At 52.4% G+C, this 25,375-nt stretch overlaps 8 protein-coding genes across 8 annotated transcripts; 3 read left to right on the forward strand and 5 right to left on the reverse strand.

Moving 5' to 3' along the window:
• Nucleotides 1–2,207: 2,207 nt before the first annotated feature.
• On the forward strand, nucleotides 2,208–2,945 carry J4E90_010312 (uncharacterized protein; the record flags this gene model as incomplete). The annotated part of the gene is made up of 2 exons (XM_051439825.1): nucleotides 2,208–2,762; nucleotides 2,817–2,945. 2 exons carry the CDS (start codon nucleotides 2,208–2,210, stop codon nucleotides 2,943–2,945), a joined length of 684 nt encoding a protein of 227 aa, XP_051286252.1.
• A 712-nt stretch (nucleotides 2,946–3,657) lies between these two features.
• On the reverse strand, nucleotides 3,658–6,757 carry J4E90_010313 (uncharacterized protein; the record flags this gene model as incomplete). Its single annotated transcript, XM_051439826.1, has 3 exons — nucleotides 3,658–5,009; nucleotides 5,064–5,349; nucleotides 6,476–6,757. The coding sequence occupies 3 exons, from the start codon at nucleotides 6,755–6,757 to the stop codon at nucleotides 3,658–3,660; spliced, it is 1,920 nt and encodes a 639-aa protein (XP_051286253.1).
• Nucleotides 6,758–7,314: 557 nt separating this feature from the next.
• J4E90_010314 (uncharacterized protein) lies at nucleotides 7,315–10,318 on the reverse strand (the record flags this gene model as incomplete). The annotated part of the gene is made up of 7 exons (XM_051439827.1): nucleotides 7,315–7,698; nucleotides 7,744–8,722; nucleotides 8,770–8,945; nucleotides 8,992–9,488; nucleotides 9,532–9,917; nucleotides 9,966–10,093; nucleotides 10,142–10,318. The coding sequence occupies 7 exons, from the start codon at nucleotides 10,316–10,318 to the stop codon at nucleotides 7,315–7,317; spliced, it is 2,727 nt and encodes a 908-aa protein (XP_051286254.1).
• Nucleotides 10,319–11,212: 894 nt separating this feature from the next.
• On the forward strand, nucleotides 11,213–12,933 carry J4E90_010315 (uncharacterized protein; the record flags this gene model as incomplete). Its single annotated transcript, XM_051439828.1, has 4 exons — nucleotides 11,213–11,377; nucleotides 11,669–11,926; nucleotides 12,234–12,305; nucleotides 12,352–12,933. The coding sequence occupies 4 exons, from the start codon at nucleotides 11,213–11,215 to the stop codon at nucleotides 12,931–12,933; spliced, it is 1,077 nt and encodes a 358-aa protein (XP_051286255.1).
• Nucleotides 12,934–14,669: 1,736 nt separating this feature from the next.
• J4E90_010316 (uncharacterized protein) lies at nucleotides 14,670–15,000 on the reverse strand (the record flags this gene model as incomplete). The annotated part of the gene is made up of 2 exons (XM_051439829.1): nucleotides 14,670–14,913; nucleotides 14,996–15,000. 2 exons carry the CDS (start codon nucleotides 14,998–15,000, stop codon nucleotides 14,670–14,672), a joined length of 249 nt encoding a protein of 82 aa, XP_051286256.1.
• Nucleotides 15,001–19,810: 4,810 nt separating this feature from the next.
• On the reverse strand, nucleotides 19,811–20,485 carry RLP24 (ATPase-activating ribosome biosynthesis protein; the record flags this gene model as incomplete). The annotated part of the gene is made up of 2 exons (XM_051439830.1): nucleotides 19,811–20,373; nucleotides 20,422–20,485. 2 exons carry the CDS (start codon nucleotides 20,483–20,485, stop codon nucleotides 19,811–19,813), a joined length of 627 nt encoding a protein of 208 aa, XP_051286257.1.
• A 1,175-nt stretch (nucleotides 20,486–21,660) lies between these two features.
• Nucleotides 21,661–22,026, forward strand: J4E90_010318 (uncharacterized protein; the record flags this gene model as incomplete). Its single annotated transcript, XM_051439831.1, has 2 exons — nucleotides 21,661–21,666; nucleotides 21,766–22,026. The coding sequence occupies 2 exons, from the start codon at nucleotides 21,661–21,663 to the stop codon at nucleotides 22,024–22,026; spliced, it is 267 nt and encodes an 88-aa protein (XP_051286258.1).
• A 360-nt stretch (nucleotides 22,027–22,386) lies between these two features.
• J4E90_010319 (uncharacterized protein) lies at nucleotides 22,387–24,590 on the reverse strand (the record flags this gene model as incomplete). Its single annotated transcript, XM_051439832.1, has 2 exons — nucleotides 22,387–23,175; nucleotides 23,235–24,590. The coding sequence occupies 2 exons, from the start codon at nucleotides 24,588–24,590 to the stop codon at nucleotides 22,387–22,389; spliced, it is 2,145 nt and encodes a 714-aa protein (XP_051286259.1).
• Between the last annotated feature and the right edge of the window lie 785 nt (nucleotides 24,591–25,375).

The raw sequence follows: 25,375 nt of genomic DNA on the forward strand, positions 1-25,375 counted from the left end.
GAAATGACACCAAAATACTGGCTTGGAGTTTCGATGAGTTCAGGCGTCCGGGGAAGTTGATCCAAATCGAAGAGCTAAGCGCCAATGGGTCGGCTGCTTGCTTCCGTTCAAAGGCCACCGTAAGGATGCACACGTCTTTCGAGCTTTGACATTTGGGCCAGGAGGCGTATAAAAACTGACGTTGCGCGAGCATATCTCCTTCTCTCTCTACATCAGCGCGACCTGGCCAATGTAATCAAAAGTTCTACGAAAAATCGATGATGGAGTAGAGTGGTTTGAGGAGAGTCTTGTGCTTCTGACTTGTTGCTTGACCGGAATCACCGGATGATCACGCGATACATCGCGGACTGCCCAGGTGGACATGTGTGGAGATGTGTAGCTGCCAGAACTTTGCAGAGTATCCTGTTCTTCTATTTTACATCTACAAGATACTAATGTTGGGAATATGAGCCGTTGAGACTGAAGTGATGCAAGAAGATTGGAACGTATAGAGGCGGCGCGATGTGCCGACGGACCTCGCAATATCCAGTTATCATTGGATATTCCGCGGAAAACAAGTACTCGATACGAATCGTTGCGATACAAACAAGTCGGGAATACCTGGAGAGTGAAATGACGAGGAAGACATGTGGAACTAGCGTCACACGTGGCGACGTTTTGAGGTAACCTTTTGACACATGGTCTAGCGCAAAGACGTCACTTAGAGTTTCCATGTCACCGTTCGGTCGCGGCCTTCCAAGGTTTGAATTCGCCGTTTCGGCAGTTCCTGTGAAGACCACAATCGATCAGCTGATGCGCTTACATTGCTGCTCGCTCCCGCGGGGTCACCCTAGGAATGATCTGGCGGGGTAAGGCTCAACGATCAGGCAAACATCGAATTCCGCTTCCAAGTCGCACTCACCTACTGCCACCTCGGTCAACATCCAGCCGACTTCTCGGTCAAGATGCCATCCTGAAGTCGAAGCTTTCGGAGCTTAGCCTGCCACGTCTGGCATAGCGCAGCGCTAGAGCCGTTCCTCGGATCAGCGGGACCCGCTAACGATCACCCGTACCATACTGCGAGTAGGAAGATCGGCCCTGGTTTCGACACACCAAGGCACCACCACTGCACGTCTTCTGTCAGTGTCCGCTACTTGCATTGTAGCTCTCTCGACGAACTGTTCGTGCCGCTGTCGGACCTGCCTGTCCCGCGCTGAGTTGAGTAATGACTTGCTTTTTCGATAATTTCCGACCTCACTTCCACATCCTCACCATCCGTTTGTGGTACTTCCACCGACGCTGCACCTCCCCTTGTTCCATTGCCGTGCCGAGGCTCGATGCCGATCGACGGCAAGGAGTAATAATTGGGGTCTCTCCTTGCGGCAGGCTCCAAACCACAAACAGCAGGCAAGTATACCGAACACGGTAAGGCCAACAATCCGCGGACCCGCAGGAGCGATTCAGGACCTGCGCCTAGAGACTGTGAGGCGCACCGGGTGGTCCAGTGTCCACCATGGTGCAGTCGCTCCCCCGAGGCACGATGAATGCGTTTTGCCATGTCATTGGAAGTTTTGAGACTCAACCCCCACTTCCTGGCTGTTTCGAGTAGACGGCATAGGATGGAATGTTCCATGCCGCTTCAGCCACTATCAAGACTGAGGAGTTTCGAAAAGCCATGCCGTGCCACCTTTCGCCATCGGTATCCTGGGATCAAAGATACATATGACATATGCGTTTGACACAATGGCGTCGACGCATGAACAGAGACACCGAATACCCGTCACGACACCTCACCCGCAATCCCCGTTCCTGGTCATGAAGTCATCCAAATCGAGAAGGTAGAGAAGATCTCTACCCACTCCAGACGGTGACAGCCGTTAGGCCATGTGACGATCGAGGCGCCTACGGGATAGACGGCCACGATTATGACTTAGTGCTCCGAAGCGGATGCAGGTTCCGTCCTATTCGGTGTAGAGGTGCAGCCTGGGGATCGGCGAGTGAAACGCGCTAAGAATGTCTGCCGAGGTGAGGTGGGATCTATGGATAGTAGAGGATGCTTTTTCCTATTACACACGGGTTGTCTATGGGTGGAGGGTGGATATATAAGGCAGAGAAGATCCGCTGTAATATCGACACCACCCTGACGATAAGATCATCAGCTCTACTTCTCTCACTGTCATACTCCATACATCCATCCAGATACCCATACCCATCTTCACACATCGACCATGCGTTTCTCCACCATCCTCCCCGCAGCCTCGCTGCTCGCTCTCTCCACCGCTGCCCCCGTCGACAACCTCTCCACCCGCGCCGCATGCTCGTCTTACACCATCATCAATACCCGCGGCACCGGCGAGATCCAAGGCGAATCCTCCGGCTTCCGCACCATGAACCGCAACATCCAGTCCGCAGTCTCCGGCGGCAAGATCTACAACACCGTCTACGCTGCCGGCTTCAGCCAGAACAGTGCAGCTGGTACCGCTGATATCGTCAACAAAGTTCAGTCTACACTACGCACAAACCCGGATGAGTGCTTCATCCTCGAGGGATACAGTCAGGGTGCTCAGGCGACGGTGAACGCCATGTCTCAGCTCACTGGTGCGAACTTCGATGCTGTTAAGGGTGTTTTCCTCATTGGTAACCCGGCGCATAAGAGTGGACTGAGCTGCAATGTGGACAACAACGGCGGTACTACGACGAAGAACGTCAACGGGCTGTCTGCGGCTCTGAGCAGGGGCATTCCGGATAACTGGCAGGGCAAGACGCTGGATGTGTGCATCTTTGTAAGTTATCCCTTGTTCCGTGAAAAGGGAAATGGCGGCTAACGATGATAACAGGGCGATGGTGTATGCGATACTACACACGGTCAGGGTATCAACGCGCAGCATCTTCAGTACCCCAGGGACACTCCCACGCAGAACTTGGGTACCCAATATGTTACTAAGCAGCTTGGCGGCAGTGCTTAGATGACTTGGAGCCTATGGCTTTGGGCGCATTACATTTCGGGTTTGTTTTATTCCGTTTTGTGAGGGGTTGGTAGGGGTATGACTTTCATGTATATATATCTATGAGAATGAATTGGTAACAAGAAGCGCTTCATAACTTGTCAGTAAGAGTGAGACGATGCCAGATATCCATCTCCCATGGGAGTATCAGTGTTGCCCAGACTGATCTTTACCACCCACTCCCAACATACAGTACAAACAAGCACTCCTGCCGGTTAAACTTCGCCTGACAGCAGTAAGCACTAGCAATTGCCGTACACTACATCCTCGTTAATCCCCGGCCCACCTACTCTCACGATCGCGAGGAACAGAGTTTCAGTTCTTTCGGCCCTACAAACGAGGAGAACCAAGGGTATACATGGTAAACCTGGTGTCAGGCCACCCAGATCACCATCACGACACTCGATTTGGTCGGAGACAGCTAGAACACCACTAGAAGCACGACACCGGGCGCTAGTAACTTGCATGAGAGAGATGTAGGGCTGAAGAAGGGGTTATGCATGTCCGTTTGGATGGAGAAGTCGGACAATATCGGCAGATGGGTTGTTTGTATGCTCTTCCGACTCCTGAAACACACACGAGATACACGATGACTGAATCCGCCCATTCAAATAATGGAAGGGATGAGAAAGACGTTGTATACTCTTCGTAAAGCTCTCTCGGTACGGACAGCCTACTGAACCCTGAATACGGGATATTCATCTCCGACCTCCAGCGGAATCTTGTTATAATACACCTGACTTGCCTCTCCCTCTGGTTCCAACAGCGTAAACGCATACCCAGCGTTCTTTTGCTTAGTATCGACGTAGAAACCGCCAGCCGGTACTGTGACTGCTCGCTGCGTCGCGTTAGTCGTGACTGTGGTACCGGCAATGCCTTCAAATTTCGTTTCTGCGAGCTCAGCCTTCGTGACCACGAGCGCTTCGACAGTTCCGACAAAGTCTTCTTCCAGGACGTCGACGGTGACACCAAGGATGCGGAGACGCTCTGCTACATCGGTCCAGGCGCGTGAGAAGACGTAGGCTTTTGGGCGGGGACGAGAGAGGGTGACGATGGATGGATCGCTGTTTCGGGAACAGACTGGGACGTCAACAATCGCGCCGCTTGATTCGTCGATGAAAGGAACTGTCTTGTTGGTGATGCGCTGTTCGTAGGTTACAACGATCTCGTCTTTGCTCTCGATAAACGCTTTACGTCCGGCTTCGATGGTGCTGTATACATCGTCGAACTCGTCGACTGCTTTGTTGAGGATAGTTTCCAGAACGATAACGTGGGATGCGACACGGCGTTGAAAGTGCTGATCCGCGATAGCAATGCCACGCGTTTCAACAAGGAAGGTCAGGGCTTGGTAATTACCAGCACCCTTGTGATTTGCCGCAGCAAGCGCATCAGGCTCTTCGATCGTTATCATACCGTTTGCGAAGCTAGTGGTGAAGTATGGGAAGATCCTAAGTTCTTTGCTCTGGGCAACTGAGAATACGTCGTCGACAAATTCCTGGTTCAACGCTCGGATGCTGGGATTGACGTTTTGGTTCTTGTTGGCAGACACTAAAAGATCCTGCGCGCGGATGTACTTCTCGGCTACCAAGTTGCCGCCTGTGTACTCATGGTCGTCGATGAAGATGTGCGGATCGAACTCAGACTGCAGCTTCCTGATAGCTCGTGTCTGCTGTCGCTCGAGCACCGCATGATCGCGATTGGGATCGTAGTTGGAAGCCAGTTGTCGCTGTAGGTACTCGACGCCATCGACGTTGTAGCGCGGGAGAATCAGCAGATCAAGCTTCTCTAAGATTTTGGCGCTCCATTGGGAGTCTTGCGCAAACTTTCCAAGCAATGCAAGCACGCCCTCGTCGCCTGCAGGCTCATTCCCATGTTGGCCTCCCTGAATCCAGATCCGTAGTTTCTCACTGCTTTTCTTGCCATTTGTCAATGTGACGTATGGGATCGCGCGATCTTCCTCGGATCTCAGTTCGCTGTTGTAGGTGATCCCTCCGTTGCGCTGAGTAAGGCCTTTAACGAAGGTTTCTGTTGAAAGTTAGCAATCTCAGCAATTCAGATATTGTGGCCTTCGGGAAATACCCAGATCACGCTGTGGAGTGGGCCCGGAGGTGCCGTTCGCAAATGTCGCAGGTACATTCTCCGGATTTATGAAAGCCGGCGATAGCAGCTGGATGCCATGGACGTCGGGAAAGTTGGCCGCCACTTGGGGTGCATCGACAACTACCGGACGTGTGTTGCTGGCATATCGATCCGCGATGGTCGTAGTTGCGTAGAGTGGAAGTACAGCTAAGACTGTCTTGTATGAGGCCCTCATGATGATCGATGCGTTCACAGTCGACGTGCTCTGGAGTCCGATGCTAATGACCTAGTAGATGGTTCGAGAGGTACTGCGGAACACATCGCCTGGAAAACTGTAGGCGATGCATGTTTATAAGTCAGTCTTTGACACCTTTCCGGTAAGTCGTGATGTGTATGCATAAGCACGTTATCAGGCATGGATTAGGAGCGGATGTCTGCATCCATGGATACCTCGCAGCCATCTTAACGTCTTTTCAGCTGCTAAGGTCTTGGTACAATATCGAGCTTCCTTTCGCGGTATAACCTCAACATGACGTGAGTGGGGACGGGCGGCAGTCGAGAGGGCGGAGAGGAAGAACGCCTACCGCCTTCCTCCGCTCCCGAGCTGTTGGGGCTTGGCAGATGGCGTCATGCAGATCTATCGGTATCAACCCCACGATGGGATCACGCCTACACAATTCGATCGTAGAACATCGAGCTTCAAACATCGAATTACTTCTGCAGCTTGATAACCACCAAACATCCGACCGTCTCTCCAATCCTCACTCCACATCAAGCGGCGGCGTCCCCAAAACATTAACAAACCTCCCACTCCTCTCCACCTCCATAACCCATTGCCTCCAAGGCTTAAACACAATCCAGCGATTCATCTCACTCGTCGCTTTTCTCTCTTCCGCACTCAAATACTTCACACCACCTCCAATTCCCTCACCGCCACCAACACCAGCCAACAACAGCGCCTTCGTCTGCACTCTTGCATTACTCGCCGCGTAATATGCGAAATCCGTGACCTGCTCTATCCCATCGCCCACTGCAACGAAGCCATGACTATACATTAGAACAAGCCGTCAGCAGATATACCACCATGCGTTCATCGCCTAGGAGACTACTTACCCGCGCATCAAAACCGTCGTATGTAAAGGCAACGTAACCCTCGTCTCATTCCTCCCAAACATCTCCGCCAACGCTCCACCCAACCTCACACTATTAACAAGCATATCCCTCGGCTCCCCCTCCTCATACACATCCCCAATATCAAAGTTCGGTACTTCCCCACCCAGAAATCCAGCCATATGATACACAGGCCACATCCCTCGCATCCCCTTTCCATCTCCATCTCCATCTCCATTTCCATTGCCAGCATAATCTAGAACCGTATACGGAAGCACATCCTCAGAATGACTATGCACAACCCCATTAACATCCGGATATCTCTTCAGAATCTCACTGTGGATATAGCGTTCCGCGTATCCACCGACGGTACCAGGCAAGGGCGTGCCGTCGGCGATGTGGTATTCGCCTATGTCTGCGGGGGAGGAGACGGTCGCAGGCCCGATTTGCAAAGCGATGAAGAAAGTAGTGTTTGTGTTGGGGTTGCGGACGCTGATGTGGCCGAAGGGGTCGAGGACGGCGTGGTGGGAGAGGATGTGGTTTGCGGTTATGAGGGTGGAGAGGAGGGAGGTTATGTTCTTCATTGCGTTTTGAATCAAAGAGACTTTGAGAAGGGTTGAGGTCAAGTAAGGTGGCCTAGAGTGGAAGGGTGTTGAATGAAGCTGTGTGATCAGCGCAGGGATTGTTGGCAGATAAATCGAGATGTCTGGGTGGACATACGTCAAGCAGGTAAGCATCATCGTACAGCGAGGATCTCCGGATTATGATCCTTAGCGCGACGTTAGTGGTAGCCTATGATTGATCGTGCAGCTGGTTACCAAGACCTGACTACCGTGCATGCGCGACGTTTTCGGGTTGTAGCAAAGATGTGTTATTACAAAGATGTATTGCTTGGAGATACAACGTTATTCTACAAGGCTACGAAACTCATGATTGGATGCATACACAGAGACGCATCCGATGGCAAGAAGTGGTATATAACGAAGCACGCAAGATCGTGCTGGAGTTGGGCGCTAACATCCCTTCCTAGATGAGAGGGAATGCTCTGCTGGTATTGACGGGCCAAAACGTAATGGTCGATGTTGTGAAACACCATCTTCGGGACGGCAAGCTCCATCCAATGGGCTGCGAATAAGCTTCATCATCGACCGCCATTCATGGCGCCTTGGTTGAACTCGCTTGTTCCGTGGCCGGTGTTATTCGAGAAATCCGGAAGTACACCGTTCATACTTATGCCATCCTCGTATCCCGAGAAGCCACCAGTCATATCCGCCCAATCCCATTCCAGTGTCATTGGCATCTTCCATAGATCCTGTGGAACGTTATTCAGCGTCTGATCGAACTGGCCCATGCCGGCCATGGCATTTATGTTTGCGTTTACGCCGTTAATATCACCACCTGTTGTCATTGGTAGGCTTTGTGATTGTTGAAGCATTTGCGCGGTGATTCCTGGTGATCCATATTGGCTCATTTGGATGTTAGGTTGTAAGGAGTCGTGCGTAAAGTTTGGTGAGAAAGGGAATGGCTGGACAAATTAGCTTTGGTCTAGTACAATAGTGGTGTAGCTTACCTCGTTGAACCCATGGAAGTCTGGATTGAAGATCATACCCTCTTGGGCGGGGGGGTTTTGTGGGGTCGTAACCTGCTGAGGTGGGGATTGTGGGTTACGACCTGTCGAAAGCAGCTCAGCCGCGGTTGCTTCGATCTGAGCATCCTGTTCGCTGTCACCCTGTTTCCTCTTCCGCCGCGATGCGTGTTCGCGATCTGCCTTCTCCAGCACGATAGTAGCGATACGCTCAAACTCAGCGCAAACTGTGCACATGCGCTTAACACTGCCACTACCTTGGTCGTCGTTCAGCATGTTCAGGAAGTTGACTACCAGCTTCATCAGCTTGAGATCTGACCGTGATCGTGTGTCTTGTGGATTTTGTAAAATGTTGGCGAAGAGCGTGACCAGAGCAGTGACTGGGAAGTAGATGACCAACCAAACACATGACAAGTCGCCTTTTGGTATGTACTTCAAAAGATGTATCGAAGCTCGGGCAGCTTGCACACATAATTGAGCGGACATGAAGACTCTGGGGTTCAGAGGGCGAGCGTTGAGACCTTGTATCGCAAAGTTGGACAATCGACTAGTCCAGTATCCGTGATGCACGCTCATGCGGTGGATAGTGGTCAAGCAGTTGTAGTATCCGAGATGTAGTACTGCGACTTGAAGGATGAGTGGGGTGTGCGATGCCTTGATGTCGTGCTCTGGCCTGAACTCGAGGGGTATGTCGTCTTTCCAGGCTTCCAACTCTTTGTCGAGTTCGCCGATGGTATTTAGCAGCTCACCATCGGTCTGCTTGGATGCCTTGACGGAATAGAGGCCCTTGTAGACTTTGCTTTGGATCACGGAGAAGGTGCACATGAGACGGAACAGGTTCATGGTACCCTTTCCATCAGCGAGCGGGATGTTGCCGATATTATCTGGTGGAGTCTCGCTCGGTAGCTCGACGTTCATGTCGTCGTCGTCTTGTACAGGTGGTCTGCCCGACCGCAGACAAATACTTGATGATGTTAGTCTGCATACTGTTGGAAGATCAGAAAGACTCACTCTTTGTCCAGCATGTAGGCAATCCAGAAAACACGCCTCCGTTGCTCGACCTCGGCAGCGTTGAGACTGAAGTTGGCACCCTTCTTGTGGAGACCGATACTGTGTGCCAGTCGCATGGCGGTAGCCACGAAGAAGTAGGTAGGCTGTGGATTTGGGGTTCCGAGGAGGAAGAGACCCTGAACACGTTAGATGAAAACATCTTCAAAGTCCGTTATCACATACCACTCCCAGCAAAGCCTGAACACTCAAAAGATCGGTGTTGCGCATGGTAAGCTCTACCATGACACTCATGGCGTTCTTCAGGTACTGCCATGCCTTTTCGTCTTCTTCTGCTGGGACCAGATTGCTCATGACGCGCAACCGATGTGCAAAAGCCAGAGCGACATTCAGACTGGCCCACCAGCCGGATCCTTCGTATGGGTCTTTCGAGTAGTGCTTGTCTACCAGATGCATAAAGGTCGGTTCGTGGAACAGCGGGAACATGCAGTTGAAGTTCTCGAAGTAGTCCTTGAGTAAAGACAGAGCCTCATGCTTGGGCGGTAGTTGTTTGTAGACGCGGCGCTTGAAGATGTCCTGGAAGACGTCGGGCCGCCATTGGATCCACTTGTTGTCCTCGACGGCGGCTGTGGAGATCATGTCGCGGAAGGAGTTGTCGCCGGTCTTTTCGTTGACCCATTGTATGCCTTTGGGCGAGAAGATAGAGAAACCGGAGGAAGAACCTGGACTTGTTAGCGTTGAAGACGACGGATATGGAGGACATACCGATATATCTGGTCTCTCCGCAGTTGTTCGTCACCAGGGAACACATCATCTCGGCGAGCGCGTCCTCTTCCTTGTCTTTGTCCTTGGTGGTGTCCATCTCTTCCTGGGGCTCTGGTGAGGCGGTGCCGCTCCTCGGACTGGGGAGAGCTGGCTGGGCCGGTGTGCCATTGGCGGTCGAGTGACCTGTTGTGGGCGGTGCCATGGAGGCGCGTCTGTCGTCGATGCTATTCCGGGGTGTAGCGGATCGGCCGGCTCGTGCCTCCAGCCGCCGCTCGAGTGTGGCCAGGTCGGTGCTACCATCGTCGTCTTCGGGCAGGACGCCAGAGAGGCGCATCAGCGACTCCATGCGCGCCAGTCGGTTCTCCAGACCCTCGATGTACTTGGCGCTGTGCACGGTCAGTATGCCATGTGCGCAGCACGTCCATCGCACCTACCCCTTTGGTGGTTGCCGCTTCTTCTCGACCTGGGTGAAGATGCACTCGGTCTTGTAGTTCTGGCAGTGGGTGCACGAGGGCATCTTGCCGTCGCACTTGATCTTCTTCTTCCGGCACATGTCGCACGCCTGCATCCTGTCAGCATGCCGTCGTCACCTCATATCCGCACCATGTACCCGTGCGATGCGCCGCCGCTTGGGGTCGCTGTCGTTGTGGTCGTCGTCGTCGAGGTTGAACATGTTGCCCGGCGGCATCTGCGACGGGTCGTAGGTGCCGCTGCCGAACAGACGCGGCGGCGGAGGGTTCATCATGGGCGGGCCGGTGGCATAGAAGCCGTTAGGAGGGGGGTTCATGGTGTATTAGGAGGCGCTATGTCGTCAGTCGTGAGGTCGTCGGGCAATTGGGCCCTCGCGAGTATCCGGGGCTTGGTGGTGTTTTGTGAGGGCGGAGGGGTGTCGTGCTGGGGGTCTGGAGGTCTAGTGCTGAGCAGGGTGAAACGCTGCCGAGGATCGCATCTACAGGGCCCTGGGGGTGGGTGTCGCAGACTCGCCGAGTGTCGAATCGTGGCCGACGGTGAACGGGTGAGGCAGAAAGCTTGTTTGGCCTGTTGCAGATGCGCAACGCCCGCTAAAAACGGCAACACGAGGATGTCGGTAAGGGTGATTAGTCGTCTGGCAGCAGCTGAGACGACACCTGAGGCAGCTCTTTCTCCGCGTCTCTACTGTACTTACGGCCAGCCTAGAGAGCCGCGTCGTCCGTAGTTCGCGCGTCCAGCCCGCCTTAGTCAGACACGAGCCACGCCAGCTGGGCTGCAAACGGGCTAGCAGATATGACGTTGCGATATTGCTTCTCCCACGCGTTTGGCAGGTGAAGAACTTTATACGCCCTAGCACCACCTCATTTCTTTGTCATTGAAAGACCACTCTAGATCTCACAAGTGTATAAGCCTGAAGATCCCGACTTTGCAGCCTAGACCTCACAACTTCAGGGCTCGTAAGCGCCTACAAGAATAGTACGTCAGCATTCCTGGTCCCTTCCGCTTCCAACGCTCGCGTACCTGTCGCTTGCCGGGATGCGCTATGGGCACACCGCTACCAAGAGACACCTGCCGAGCGGCAGCCACACGACAACGTTGTCCACCCTGCTGCGCCACCACTCCCGTCGCATCCTCGCATCTCCGCCCCTCCTGACATTCCACCTGAACCTCTGATTAACTTTCCAGATCGAGGCTTGCAACACTACCCGCCATGGCACCAATGACGGTCGAAGAGCTGCAGCAACATCCCGAATTCAACCACACCATCTGGGACCTCAAACCTGAAAAGAAAGGCAAGGCCGTTGTGGCCAAAGACCGTAGCGGTCCCCTTAACATCGCTTACGAGGTCCACGGCCATGGCGACAGACACCTCGTGGTAAGTCGCCCTACTTTCGGTATTAATATCTGCTCCAACATGATGCGCTGCATATCACGCCAAAGAAAGCTTGTTCTTGACCGGGATGCATTTGTAATGTTCCTCTTCTACCAATCCACGGGTACCGGCACCCTGTCACCGTTTCGTTTCAGTCACAATGACCGTCTCAACTCGTCTGCATCGTGTCTCAGGTTGTCCAACTCGCACACTTATACATTTCGCTCTATAGCCGCTTCCGGCATCTTCCGCACACATTGTTATCGTCAAGACTCAACGACTGACGCCATGTAGTGGGTCATGGGCCTTGGTGGCATGAAGTATGCATGGCAGCGCCAGACGAAAGACTTCGCCCACAACAAAGGCGATCAGTACTCGTCGCTGGTGACTGACAACCGGGGCATTGGCGACTCCGACAAGCCCACGTCGAGATACTCCACCTCTGCCATGGCTCAGGACCTGGTCGAAGTGCTCGACCACATCGGCTGGACCGGCAAACGTGAGTTGCACGTCATTGGCATAAGCATGGGTGGAATGATAGCTCAGGAGATAGTAAGTCCACAATATCTTTATCGTCATGATCTTCGACTCGGAAGCTACACGTTCCGTTATCGAACACAAATACTCGACATGTAGTCGCCAGAAACATTTCTCTGGACTTCTGATACCCAGCATCATCCTGTAATCTCATCGGCGCTTTCATCTTCCGCTCCGCTCGATTGACCCCACCCCCACGTGTTCGATAGTAGAGCACATATGATCTCCGGTTGTGTATGTCGATCGTGGGGGATGCGGCGAAATTGCCTATTGCGGATAATATTCATGCTTTCGAAATGCATTCTCGCTAACAAACATCCAGGCTATATTAATACCGGAACGCATATGCACACTGTCGCTAGTATCAACAGCCGCACAACTGTTCAGAACAACCGTATGTAGCACTACATCATACACCCTTCGTCTACTCACACCGCCAGGGCTTTCTCGAAAATCTTATAAACCGTGCCAACCTTTTTATTCCCAAATCTCTCGACGCCCAAATCGAAGGCGTGAAAAAGAATCTCTACACGCAGGAGTGGCTCGACTCTCCCGACACGCTCGAACCCGTCGTCGAAGCCTTTCCCACCAACGGCGACCGCTTCGCCGCAAACGAACTATGGAAGCGTCAACATCCAGAGTACTTTGGCAAGGCGGGTTTCATGCTACAAGCCATTGCCGCGGGGTGGCATCATAAGAGCCCCGAGCAACTCCAGCAGATTGCGACGACGGTCGGCAAGAACAGGATTATGGTCGTCCATGGGACCAAGGATCGCATGCTGACGTTCCCTCTGGGCGTTGTGCTTTGGCGGGGATTGGAGAAGGGCGAGGGTGTGACGGGTAAAGAGAACTGGTTAGGTGTTGAAGAGGAAGACGATGTTTGGCAGGAAGGTGAGATTGAGAAGCATTTCATCAAGGGCCAGGGGCATGTATTGCCTGCGGAGATGAGGGAAGAGTTTAATGGATGGATTGAGGGACTGGTTGAAAGGGGGATTAGGTTGAATCAAGAGGAGGGTTTGTAGAGCACTGCACAGCTACTGTTGTTGCATTATCTCTTGTCACAGTAAGTATGCATATAACCGTCTTCCGCCCTACAACTCTTTCGTGACACAAGTCAATCAAGTTGCCCATCTTTCAGAAAACATGATATCGCGACTCGCAAACCACCAGCAAAACCATATACAACTATATAAAACATACTCGAACGACATGTGATCTATTACGTCGCATGCCGGACATCCCGACCAGGACCTCGGCACATGAATGGCTGGGCGGGGTACGACGACATCACGACCCGGCATCACCACTCCATGGCATCTCTTCCATCAACATTGCGATTTCGAAGCACATGTATTGACCCCATTGCTGAAGTAAAACCAAGCAGATATGGCGCCTCCAACAAATCATCCACCGGTCGTCTTGTTCGGCTATGACTGTGAGCAAAGCCCTAGTCCATCATGTGCTTTACACGAACTGACCATACTACAGCAAGCCCCTTCACAAACAAAGTTAAACTAACCCTCCGCATCAAGCAAATCCCCTTTTGTAAGCCACCACCCTTCCCACCCTATCCCATCACCATCCATACCACCATCCCCCAACTAACCACACCACCCAAGCCTACATCCCCGTTCCCTCCATGCTCCCCCGCCCCCTCATAACCTCAACATTCGGCCTGCAGTACCGACGCATCCCCATCCTAGCAATCGGACGACACATTTACTGCGACACCTCGCTCATCATCGAAGCTTTGGAGCATTTCTTCCCTGGGAAGCAGGGTTGGGGTACTGTGTATCCGGAAGCGCAGGGTGTGGGTGAATGGATGTATAGGGGGATGGCGAGGGGGTTTGCGGGGTTTTGGATGGATGTAAGTTGATGGTTTTGCTTTGGAGAGAACGAGGAAAGGAAAGAGAAGGGAAAGGGGAGGGGAATGTGGGAAGGTGTGGGTATCGAGTACTGATCTGACAACAGAAACCCCTCTTCCGTACAACCACAGGTTTCATACCCCCCTCAGTCTGGTCCTCAGATTTCGGTAAAGACCGCGCCCAACTAATCGGGCACCCTATCCAGCCCGAAAAACTCCAAGCCAAGATCCCAGACAACCTTTCGCTTCTGGACATGCACCTCTCGATGCTGGAACCAATGTTTACGTCTGGCACGTGGGCGATGCCGACGCAGACGCCAAGTTTGGCGGATTTGAGTTTGTATTACCAATTACGGTGGGGTATGGATATTGGGGCTGGAAGAGGGATTGGAGATCTGAGTGGGGGTGGGGCGAGGGATACGGATGGGGAGGAGGATGTTGTGGGGTTGGTGTTTAATGCGGAGAGGTATCCGGGGTTGATGAGGTGGTTTGGGGAGTTTGAGAAGTATTCTGAGGGCCTGCCTGATACGCAAACAACGGTGAAGGAAGGCGATATGCAGTGGAAGGAGGCGCTGAGACGGGCGCCTTTGCTGAAAGATGAAGAGCTGCTGGTTCCTACGGCGGTGGCGCCGCATGAGGCGCTTGATACTCGGAGAGGGATGGTACCGGGGGCGAGTGTGAGTGTTGTACCAGATGATACTGGACGCGGTAACCCTACGAAAGGCACATTGGTGAAGATTGGAAGCGAGGAGGTTGTCATCAATCCGGATGAGAAAGCCCAGCTGGATGTAAGAATCCATTTTCCGCGCCTGGGGTTTATTGTCAAGGTTACAAAGGGAAGTCGATTGTAAATCGCTGGAGACAGGAAGAGACAGAGCAAGAAACCGGTGTTGATTACGCGATGAGCATGCCTCCGTCTTGTGCTTGCAATCTATCGAACGCCCCAGAGAACTCGTTAGCGGATTGAGCGATGGCTAGTTCCACACCTCTCTCAGCATAAAAACCGGTAGCGGCGTAACGCAAGTCGGGCGATTTATGAGAGCGTACAGCGCCGAAAGCGTTCAATGAGTCTGGCAGTAGGGCCTCGCCAGCTTGCCAATTTTCGTCCTTCATCTCGAATGCAACAACCTCCTCTTTGCTATGAGACTCTTTGATGTAAGCCGAGCTCAGGAACGAAGTGTCAGCAGCTACTGGATTAAACCACCCCACAAGTCTCTTACCACATCGAGCTGCCATGACTACGCCACTGAGCCCACTTTTGTCTATAGCTAGGCTCATGTACGGGTGGACACTCCAAATCTCCGTTGGGCCAGCTGCTTGTATCGTGGGGTGGGGCCACAAGTATTCACCAAACCAGGGTTTGAAACGTAGCCCTCCCCCATTTCCTGCCATCAAATCGCCTTCAGTGCTATCGACGCCTTGATGTCTGATTGGAAGATCGACGACGGCGATTTTTCCTAGTTCCTTTGGATCGTCCGTAGCACGTATGAGAGGTAGCGCTAATACCGAAGTAGAGCCGAGAACACCGATTAGTCTGTGAGGTGCTGAGCATGTATTGAACATCTTGCGACGGCCGTTGTACATTGCTGCAAGCACGTATATTATGTGACCACGGCTGACCCTACCATCGCTTCTCAAATAATGACCAAGCTGGGTGCACAATGCCAGGAGAGTCGTGCAGTCTGTACTCCATATGCTGTGAAATGAAGATCTAGATTCGACCAATTCGAATGATAAGACTTGTTTCAACAATTGATAGTAGAAACCAAGAAGAAAAGCCTGGTATTTGAAGAAGATGGTCTCATGAGCTTTATGGGATGACGAGGACCTGCAGTGATCCTGTAGTCGGTGGTCGTTCGCTTGATCAATCGCCGCGGACGAGTTTTCTATCCGCAGTAGGTAGTCGTTTGCAACGTGGCTCTGGAGCCATCGTAAGCTCTCTGTCGACTCTCCTTCAAGGATCCACTCAAGGGTCTTTTGTATTTGGTTGCTGTCTGTGGGAAAGCCTTGGTCGGCAAGCATGCCAATATGCGGAGCGGACTGAATAGACGCTCGTGCATCAACAGGTACCTCGAGGGTGTAGTATACCTCCATTCCAGCATGATACGGTGCGTCCGCCTTCGCGATCAAAGTCAAACTATCAGCAGCTTCCGAACCGCATTGCCATGCATGAAACATAATGTTCTCCAATGGAGTTCCGACCCCAAGCGAGTGGATCATTGACTGAGGCTTTTCCTGAGGCCAGGATATAAGGTAGGGCTCGGTACGTGTTTGGTCCGCAGCTAGACCTAGGTCGACTTTCTGTGACCCAATCAAATGACCTTGGGGATGATATGTAATGCAGGCTTGCGATTCATGCGAAGGGTTTCCGTCAGTGCACAAGTCGAGCTTTACCTCTCTCCAAGCCTCAGCCAAGGAAAATGTAATTGGAGACAAGACATTGCATACTGACATGTCCCCATTGAAAAGCCAAACAAGCATGTTCTCCGCGTCTTGTGTTTCCGCGTCATTCAGCTGGGGAACTGGGCTGAGAGGCCCCTGACCGACGGGGTTTTCCGACCAACTCTGACGCATTTTCCGCTTGATTGCGAATGCTATCTCTCTGGTGCACCCGAAAGATCTCCACGACTCGACAAGTTTCTTCAAGTGGAAGCTCATAAAGGGCGACATGTCGACGTGGCGATCTACGATCGTGTTGAACACACGAAAAAGAAGGTCTTGAAGTCCTGAAGAGGGCATACACTCGTCCAATGCCGAAACAATTGCCACCATGACCCAAGTGAAGCTATCCCACTTGTCCGGCGCCTCCTCATGGGGTTGTTTTCTGATCCGACTATTGTGTTGCACAAATCTCAAGCTTGGCCATCTCTTTTCCATTTCAATTACGTCCACAAGACCGGGCCTTCTGACGAGGGAGTCGTTCCTGTCGTCCATGTGCTGGAAAAGATCAATATCCCATTCTCCCCTTTCGAATCGATTCCGACTAGTGGTCCTAGCGTGAGCAAAGCTGCCGATTTTCCTGCCTTGATCAATAAGCAAAGCCAAATCTGACATCGATAGATCCAACTGCATCAAGCCATTGGTACCTGCAACGATTGATGCAATGTCGGTTGGTTTGCTAGTAAAAGACATGTCAGTGGACTTAGTCTGCGAAGTTTGAGCAATGGATAAGGTAGGCTCGCGCTGATCTGCAGGCAGCGGGCTAATATTCAACAAAGAGGTGCTCGTGACCCTGTGCCCAGGCTGCACAGCTCGTATTGCGGGCAAAAGGTCATGCAAATCCTCGATAGCTGTGTGAAGACGGTGCACAATCATGGATAGGCCCGAGTTGGGGTCGACCATTGCGTTTTCGGAATTTGGTTCTAACGTTTGCGCCGTAGCATCTTGAACCTCGTGTAGTGAGGATGTATGGCTGATGTTACTCCCGTGGGCTTCATCCGGTTGGTAAGATGACTTTGTTCCCATTTTGCGGTTGTTTATGAACGCAGCTGCCTCCCTGACAGCGAGTGGCGTAGAGCCAAGGATATCTAAAAGTCGTAAAGCTTGGTCTCTATACGCTAGAGAGCCCAGTTGCTTCCCAACACTAGCCAATGCCTCATCTGTGTTCATTACTGTAACTTCGATAATCGCGTTGCTTGAAAGCGGGTCCTTGAGTCCTTGTGTGACCTCCCGGCCTCGGGATGTAACAACTATTGACCCATTGGGGACTTGTGGGAGAAAGTTAGAAAGTAGACGCCAGCGTAAGTGCGAGCTGGCTGGGGTATGTTCTTGCAATGGACGGCGAGAGAAGAACACGTCTATATCATCAGCACCATCCACCAACATGGTCCACTGTCTAGTTTTGGAACCATCGCACAGCCAGCTCCGGACGAGTGACATAATGTCAACCCTAGGATTGTCGTAGTGTTTCATTTTTACTACGTTGGCAATCGCGCAGTAATCTTCTTCGAAAGTAGCTCGCGTCGCTGCGTTGATCCAAAAGATCCATCTCGATGGCATCTGCTCACGGACTAGGTAGGCGTATTCGATGGCGATTTGTGTCTTTCTGGACTTCAAATCAGTCATTTGTGACATAATAAAGACAGTAGTATTTACCCAACACCTCGAGGGCCAAGCAGGGTTGCAGAACCAGCAGGCTGAGAGCATCTGTGACACACCTCCGCTAGATAATCGCGGTCGATGAAAGCACCATTACGCGGAAAGGGAACGGTCCATGGACGCGGCGGACATGGCTTCGTCGACGCTTTACTTTTCAGTGAACGTTCTGCTTTTCTCCGCAACCGTGTCAGTGCCGCCTCACGTCCCTCGCCGTACAGAAGCGACATGTGGATGCCCAATAAACCTAGAAGAGAGTATGCCGCATCCTCCTCTCTTTTCGTTTGACGTCCCTCCATCCATGACATGCGTTCGTCAATGCTATATTGTGACAGCGAACAGCCTTGGAGTGCTGGGACTGGCACCTTCGTCCTAAAGTGGAGAGCCTCCAGCAGTGTGACCTTGTCTCCAAGACGCGCGCCAGTCCCCGAGAAAAACTCGACAAATTTTGGCGCAAGCAGTTCTTGCAGCGTCCATCCCCGCTGGAACCATCTGCTGCTGTGGAACATGTGTGCCCATTGTCTCTGAGTGATATCCTTGACTGGGCCCTCGACGGTTACATCGGATAGGAGGACATAGCATTTCTCCGCCTGCTTGTACCACTTAAACATAGAATTAAGTGCTTCCGTCAATTCGGTGCTACTGTTCTTGTCAATGCAGCATGTGTCAACCCAGAAAAATTCGAAACCGTCTTTCGTAGCCTGTTCTGAGCAAAAGATGAGCTTGCTATATCCAGGAATACTTTTCGCCTGGTCTTCTTGTAATTGCGAGAACGTGACTTCATCCTCGTTGGAACCCCAGGTATGCGAGAGGATGGCGTAAGGCGGGATTTTCTCGCCGAATCGCTCAACCAAGTCGAATTGGTCGGACCCCGGCAGGCGATGGAGTAACCGCATAACAGTAGTAGCCTCGCAACATGCAAAACAAGTGGTACCAACAAAAGAATGACACGAAATATTGTGGGAGAAGGAGCCGTAGAGCGCTTGTTGTGAAGAGGGTGAGACAGGCGAGATAAGAGTGCAACGAAGCGCGGCGGCCAGGGACTCGCTTCACTGCGGCGGAACAAGTGTTGGAGTCACGCCTGAAGGCGGCTTGGAGACTCGTTACTCATTGGTGCAGCTGTGGTCCTCTCAACACGGTAAGGCTTCGTGGTGCAAGGCTATGCAGCGACGATGGCTGGGTAAACGGCCAGCAAGCCTATCAACAGACTTCATCGTAATGTCGGAATTGATGCATTTTTACCTAAAGAACGCGATGATGAATCTGGCGAGTCAAGTGAAGATGGAGGGTCGGATTGTTGTGATGGCAGATAGTTCTAGGACGAGAACCGGGAGTGGTGACCTTGACGCGCACGACGCGCTCGATCTAGCGCACGGACGCTAATCCCACTTCGGCCCACTCGGGACGCACTTTCCGGTGACGCTGGAATCCATCAAGCACAGCCACATCATCTTTGCGTGGGAATGAGCCTACGAGCGATCGTGCCGACTTCAAAGAAGATGTATCACCAGACAATGACTGCAGGCAACATTCCAAACTCCGCCAACGCGATGACCAGTGGAGAAGGAGAGGTGAGGTGCGAGATACTTGAGGATGGCAGCACTGTCACTGTTCATTCATTGTGGACTCATACGTCTTTTACCACACCCGAAAGTTGAGAGTTTTCATAAATGGTGTTCAACGTGAGGCTGACGACTGTTTGTTGAGAACCCTGGCGCAGGGCGCACAACGAGGCACACACAAAGTACATGCTGCATCAATGTACACTCGACCGTGAGCTTTTGGTATGGAAAGATGCTTTTGCTGTGGTATCGAAATCATGTCCGTAATCTACCATAAGTGAGACGCCAAACTCCATGACTATGTCGGAAGATCGTTTAATGACTGTCAAAATCGTACTGTCATATCGTGGAAGATACCATCTGTACCCCAACAAAGACCTACTCGTCAACATCCATAGCCTCAACACCGCCACCAACCTTCCTCTTCAACATCTTCTTCGTCTTGGTCTTCTGCTTGGGCAGCTCCTCCTCCAGCTCACTGAGCTCGCTCTTTTCAGCCTCAAGCTCCTTCCTCCTAGCCGCGACCTTGTCCTTGACCTTCTGCACATCGACCTCCATCTCCTCCTGCTCAACCTCCTCCTTGGCGAACCTCTCGCTCGGCGGCAGCAAGTGCTGGTTCTCCTCGACCAACTTCCTGTCCTCCTCACGCTGCCTCTGCTTGTTGCCACGCATGCGCGCCTTGTAGAAGGCGCGCTCTCTCCTCTGCCGGATCTCGGATACACGGCCCATGGCCTTAAGGGTGGTCTGGATGAGGTCGCGGTTGTATCGCACGGGCACGTTGCGGCGCTGGGCGAAGGTGAGGGTCGAGTCGACGGTCATTTCCTTGTTGTGCGCGCGGCGGAAGGATTTGGTCCAGGCCAGCTTGCGGGGGTTGCGCTTCATTTTGAAGTTCTTGTGGCATTTGCTCTTGCAGAAGCGGAAGGCCTTTGCATCGTTGCGCACTGATGAGTCAGCAAGGATTTCTTTGAGGTGTGATTAATTATGCATACCAAAGGTTATACCCTTGGACGGGTACACCGGCGAAGAGCAGAAGTAGCAAGTCTCGATTCTCATCTTGTCGTCGTGGCGCGAATGCGATCGCGCTCGTCCTTATCGTGGGTAGGTATGCGCTTTTCCGCGTCGCAATAATCGTCAGCACGGGCTGAGATCGGGATATATGAAGATCGACCACGCTTCACTTGGTTGGCGGTGGTGAGGCGGGTGTCGTGTAAAGGTACGGAGGTTGAGGGTCGAGAAGTTCGCCGGCTCGAAATTTTGGGTGGCCCGTGCATGCCAACCCACCTGCCATTCTGGCCCGCCAATTGCGATGCTTCTCGACCGAGGCACCTCCGCAAATTTCCTTCTGACCACCTCGCCGCCGCCATCCACCTAAGCATCTCCATCTGACGTATCCCCCCGCCTACCTCACATCGCGACTTCACACTACCCGTATACCGGACCTCCGAAACTGCATAGTTGAGCCCAGATAGTGCGACGAGATGTCTGCCTGGGTTTGGATCTTGGGCGCCGGTGCCACTGCTTTCTTCGTATGGCCTCCAATTTCCTTAGTCACGCCTCTATTGTGACTGGATCGAGAACTGTCGGAATATGATAATTCACAACGAAGATGTACTGACGGATTTCAATAGGGTCGCGCAGCACTCGTGGCATTACGGAGATCAGGCGGTGGAGCCGGAGCATTAGGACGTGGATACTACAAAGGCGGTTTTGAACCCAAGATGACACGGAGAGAAGCTGCACTTATATTAGAGATGCCGTACGTCCAACGACTATTCATATATACCTCACAGGAACCAGAGGACTGACATTTTCCAGCGAACGCGGCATCACGAAAGAACTATTACGGAAGAAGCACCGATCGCTCATGCTACTCAACCACCCCGATCGAGGCGGTAGCCCCTACCTTGCGACCAAGGTCAACGAAGCGAAAGAACTACTCGAGAAGGAGGTCAAGGGATGATTTGATAGGCAAGAGGTGGATGATGTGTATACCAAGACTTTGTACTATATCACGGCATGATTCTCAGCATCAGCATGGCGTTGGACTGAATATGATAAGCGATTTACGACTCTCAATATGGTTCTATTCTGTTCATGTTGTACGAACTTGGTGATGCGAAGTTTGCTGATGGCGATCGGCTGGCGCGATACAGTTCCTCGTGGTCATGGCCAGAGGCGATGATGATGGCATACTGAACAGTCTACCACCGCATGGTCGGGAAACAAACATGCCTGTCCGGGGCCCCTGATCGGCCATGTAGGCATAAGTATCATTACTGGATCGCCAATCCCACATATTGCACTCTTGACACTGCACCGCAAGCTGATAGTAGGATAGCCCAAGCAGAGGTCGCGAAGAGGCACGCGATAACTACGGCGATGACGCTGACGACGGATACGACGACCGCATAGAGAGAGTCGAAGATACGGAGCAAACGGTGCGGAACAGGATTGCGTATTTGAAGGGTGAATACACATATGATCACGAACAATGTGGCGAGCCTGAGCTCGAAGCAGGATCTGGGAATGAGCAAAACCAAGAGCCTGCGGTAGAGGATTCGTCCGACATGGAACTTGATTCGGATAATGATTAGGATGGGAGGTACTTGGAGTTGATGAACTCACCTCATTCATGAAAAAAACTGGATGATTTGCAGACTACACTAAAATAAAAACTTACAAAATAGGTGACTCAACGGTAACGTAAGCTTTGCGGTGTTCAGTTCAATCCTAGGTAGGCGTGAACTTCTCATCCACGATCCTCTTTTCGCATGTGAGTCGCATGAATCGACGAACCCGGGGGTAGCTCGTCATGAGATTCAGTGGTGGAGAATGTGAAGAAGTGTACATACTTGGGCCAAATTTCGAAAGCGCTGATGAAAGCCTGCCTTGGCAATGTGACAAAGCGAGTACTGGTGTCATTTGATAGTATATACAAATCGCAGAGAAACACCTCAATCATTACCCTTACACCCATTCGTCCATCCACCCGCCGCCTTGACAATCTTGTTATTCGCCCAACATCTCGCACGTACCCAAATCGGCGTACTAAACGTCGCATACCACTCGTGCCCATCATGATCAGCCGGATTGTCAAAGTACTCGAACTTCCAAAAGGATGTACCAAGACCATAGCAGCCATTCATGTTAGGCCGAAGAGTATCTTTTCCGTAATCCCAGGTCGAGAAGCCAGCACCCTCGACCTTGTAGCGTCCGTGAGTCCCCTTATACCAACCCTCGCAGCGACCATATGGCGCTTTTGGCGGCGGCCAGGGGCGGTTACTGCGGCGGGGGTTGAGCTCGTACTTGTAGTCTCCGCCGCTGCGAATGTATCTGCCACCACCCTTCCAGTTCATGGGGTTATCGGATGTGTCGCATGAGTTCATGATCTTCTTCATTGAGTCCACACACTCGTCCTTGTCGAATCCTGAAACACCATTGCTGAGGGTGACGACGTAGTCGTGTTGCTCTGGTGTGCCTTCGTCATAGGTCTTGGAGTAACTCCAGTTGATCTTGTTCTTGTCGTGCTTGTCTTGGACTTCCTTGCAGAATTCCTCGTAGTTCTCATTGGTGCGGTTGCCACTGACGTAGAACTTACTACCTGTCTTGGAGAAACAAGTGAATTCGTCTTTGACGGCGGTGCAGGCGGGTGAGTCGACGCCCAGAACGATGGCGCGCAGGTCCATGAGTTCTGAGATAGCGAAGGAGGCTATGGTCAGGTGGCCGGCTTCGTTGGGATGGAACTGCAAATGTCAGTCAAGCAACCTTGGCATAGTTGTGACTAGATGCAGCTAGTACTTACGTTGCGGCCAATCGTGTCGGGCATGCCCATGCCAAAGGTCATATCAAAGCCACCATCCCCAGGGCAGCCTGGTGGTGAGGGAGCCCGGGCGTCAAGCTTGTGCTTGACGGCAGCACGTGGATCAGGTGACTTGTAAAGAATGGAGTCGTAGAGTGTACGTTCGAGGTGTCGATCGCGAGCCTCCATCATAGCCTTGATGCGATTCACCTGGCGTTTCTCCGAGTTGGAGAGCCTCGTCGAGTTCAGTATCTCCTCAAAATCCACGTCGCGCTTGCGTAGCTCCGACCGCTCAAAATCATTTTGCCATTCATCCCAAGGGTGCGTGTCGGGCTTGATGAAGTGCATGTTCGGTTGCTTTGGATCTGGATAGTCGCCATTGCTACTCGGCGAGCACATCCGGGCGTCCACCTCATTCGAGACCCAGTAATCCCAATCAGCGTAGCCAACCTTGTACTTGATCTTATCACTCTTGGCGGCTTTGTCAACGGCGTCGCGAATCGCTTGGTTGATGTCAAGCACCAGCTGATTGAACACGTGGCGACGTTCGATAGTGAGAGCTCGGTACGAGGAACCCAATGGGAGGAACCAGAAGAAGTCCCACGACTGGCGATCGCAGTTGTCTTCCTGTGTGTCGAAGAATTGAGCATAGCTGTTCACGACGACGATGCCGTCGTCGTTCATCTTCTCGTTGAGAGCTTCCAGAATCTGAAAGATGTTGTCGGTGATAATATTCTTGGCATTTTCCTGGGCCTTTGCGATGACGGTCTCACAGGCGGATGTCTTGCCGTAGGGCAGCATGATGCAATCTGCAATCATCTTGGCGAGACAAAGGTCGTTTCCGCCAGAAGTGAAAGTGACGAAGTCGAGCTTGCCCTCTAGGGCCTGCGCCTGCTGGTAGATTTGTTCAGAACGATCGCCGCTGCAGGCGAGGTATTGGAAGCCGCCGTCCTTTTCGACGTGGGCACCAAACTGTGCCTCTATAACCTTGGGGTATGCCATGTCATATCTGGAACACTTCCAGTTGTCTCGAACCTCTTCCAGCCCACTGGGCACTCTGATAGCTACCTCGTCCGCGGTGATTCTGTGGCCGAGAGGTCTTCCAGCACCGATGCCGGCTGTGTAGCTATCGCCGATGGCTGCCCAGCGTTTGATCCACTCCATACTGCTTGGATCGTCATCCCGCTTGCGAAGAGTGGGCGGTGTCGGCGAGGAGGACAAGTTGACAGATGAGGCAGCTTCTGAACGTTGATATAGTCTTGCACTTCTGGCATGTCTTCCATGGTGTGCGTGGTGTGGAACGTAGCCATTCGTCGAGCTGATCAGGACCGAGAGGCCCAAGATCAACGTGATGATCATGTCGATTGGTGTTACCGAACTAAACGAGAGACATGAATGAAGAATGAGCGTGAGGCGTAGGGCGAATGACCAACGTTGCGAGCGTGTGAGCTAGGCTCATAGACTATGAACAAGCAAGCGAAGCTTCGGAAGAGACGGGAGAAGAATTAGCCAAAGGCGGTTGATGATCAGGCGTCTGGATGTCGAGATGACCCTTCGCCGCCTCAACGCAGCACCATGGTTCTCAGCCAAGACCAGACTATGGATATCGTCAATGAATTCACCCTGGTAGTCTGCAGGGTGACATTTCGGTTGCGAGAACTAGATGAACGTTCCCGTCTGATATGGGGGCGAAAAGCCTAAGTCGGATGAGGCAGGCAACATTGTATGTACCCGATGCTACCCAAGACAAAGTGTCTTTGGTGGAGACCTACCCAGGTACCATCAGCGTATCGGCCTGACGATGGTAGAATCCCGTCCAGGTACGTACGAATCCACCACTCACGAGCCAGCTCATTTGCGTTCACAACCTAGGCGCATGCTGCAGGGCGTACCTGCATCAACGAGATAGTGTCGGAGGTCGCTGATAGAGGTTAAAACGATGGAGGTGCTCGGCGGCTAAATGCAGGGCGGAATTTAGTGGCGTCCGGGCTCGGCAGGGTCCTCGCGTTGACCCACCTTGACAAACTCAACCTCATCCTTCGTTCATCTTGGCACATACACCGTGCCGGAGCTGACACTCCAGCAAATGAGTTCCTTCTTGATTTCGCCTTGCTCGCCTACGGGCCTAGCGGCATGTTTTCCAG

Source organism: Alternaria incomplexa, assembly GCF_024043165.1.
Source record: "Alternaria incomplexa strain BMP 0042 chromosome Unknown scaffold_21, whole genome shotgun sequence".
In the NCBI taxonomy this organism is placed as follows: domain Eukaryota; kingdom Fungi; phylum Ascomycota; class Dothideomycetes; order Pleosporales; family Pleosporaceae; genus Alternaria; species Alternaria incomplexa.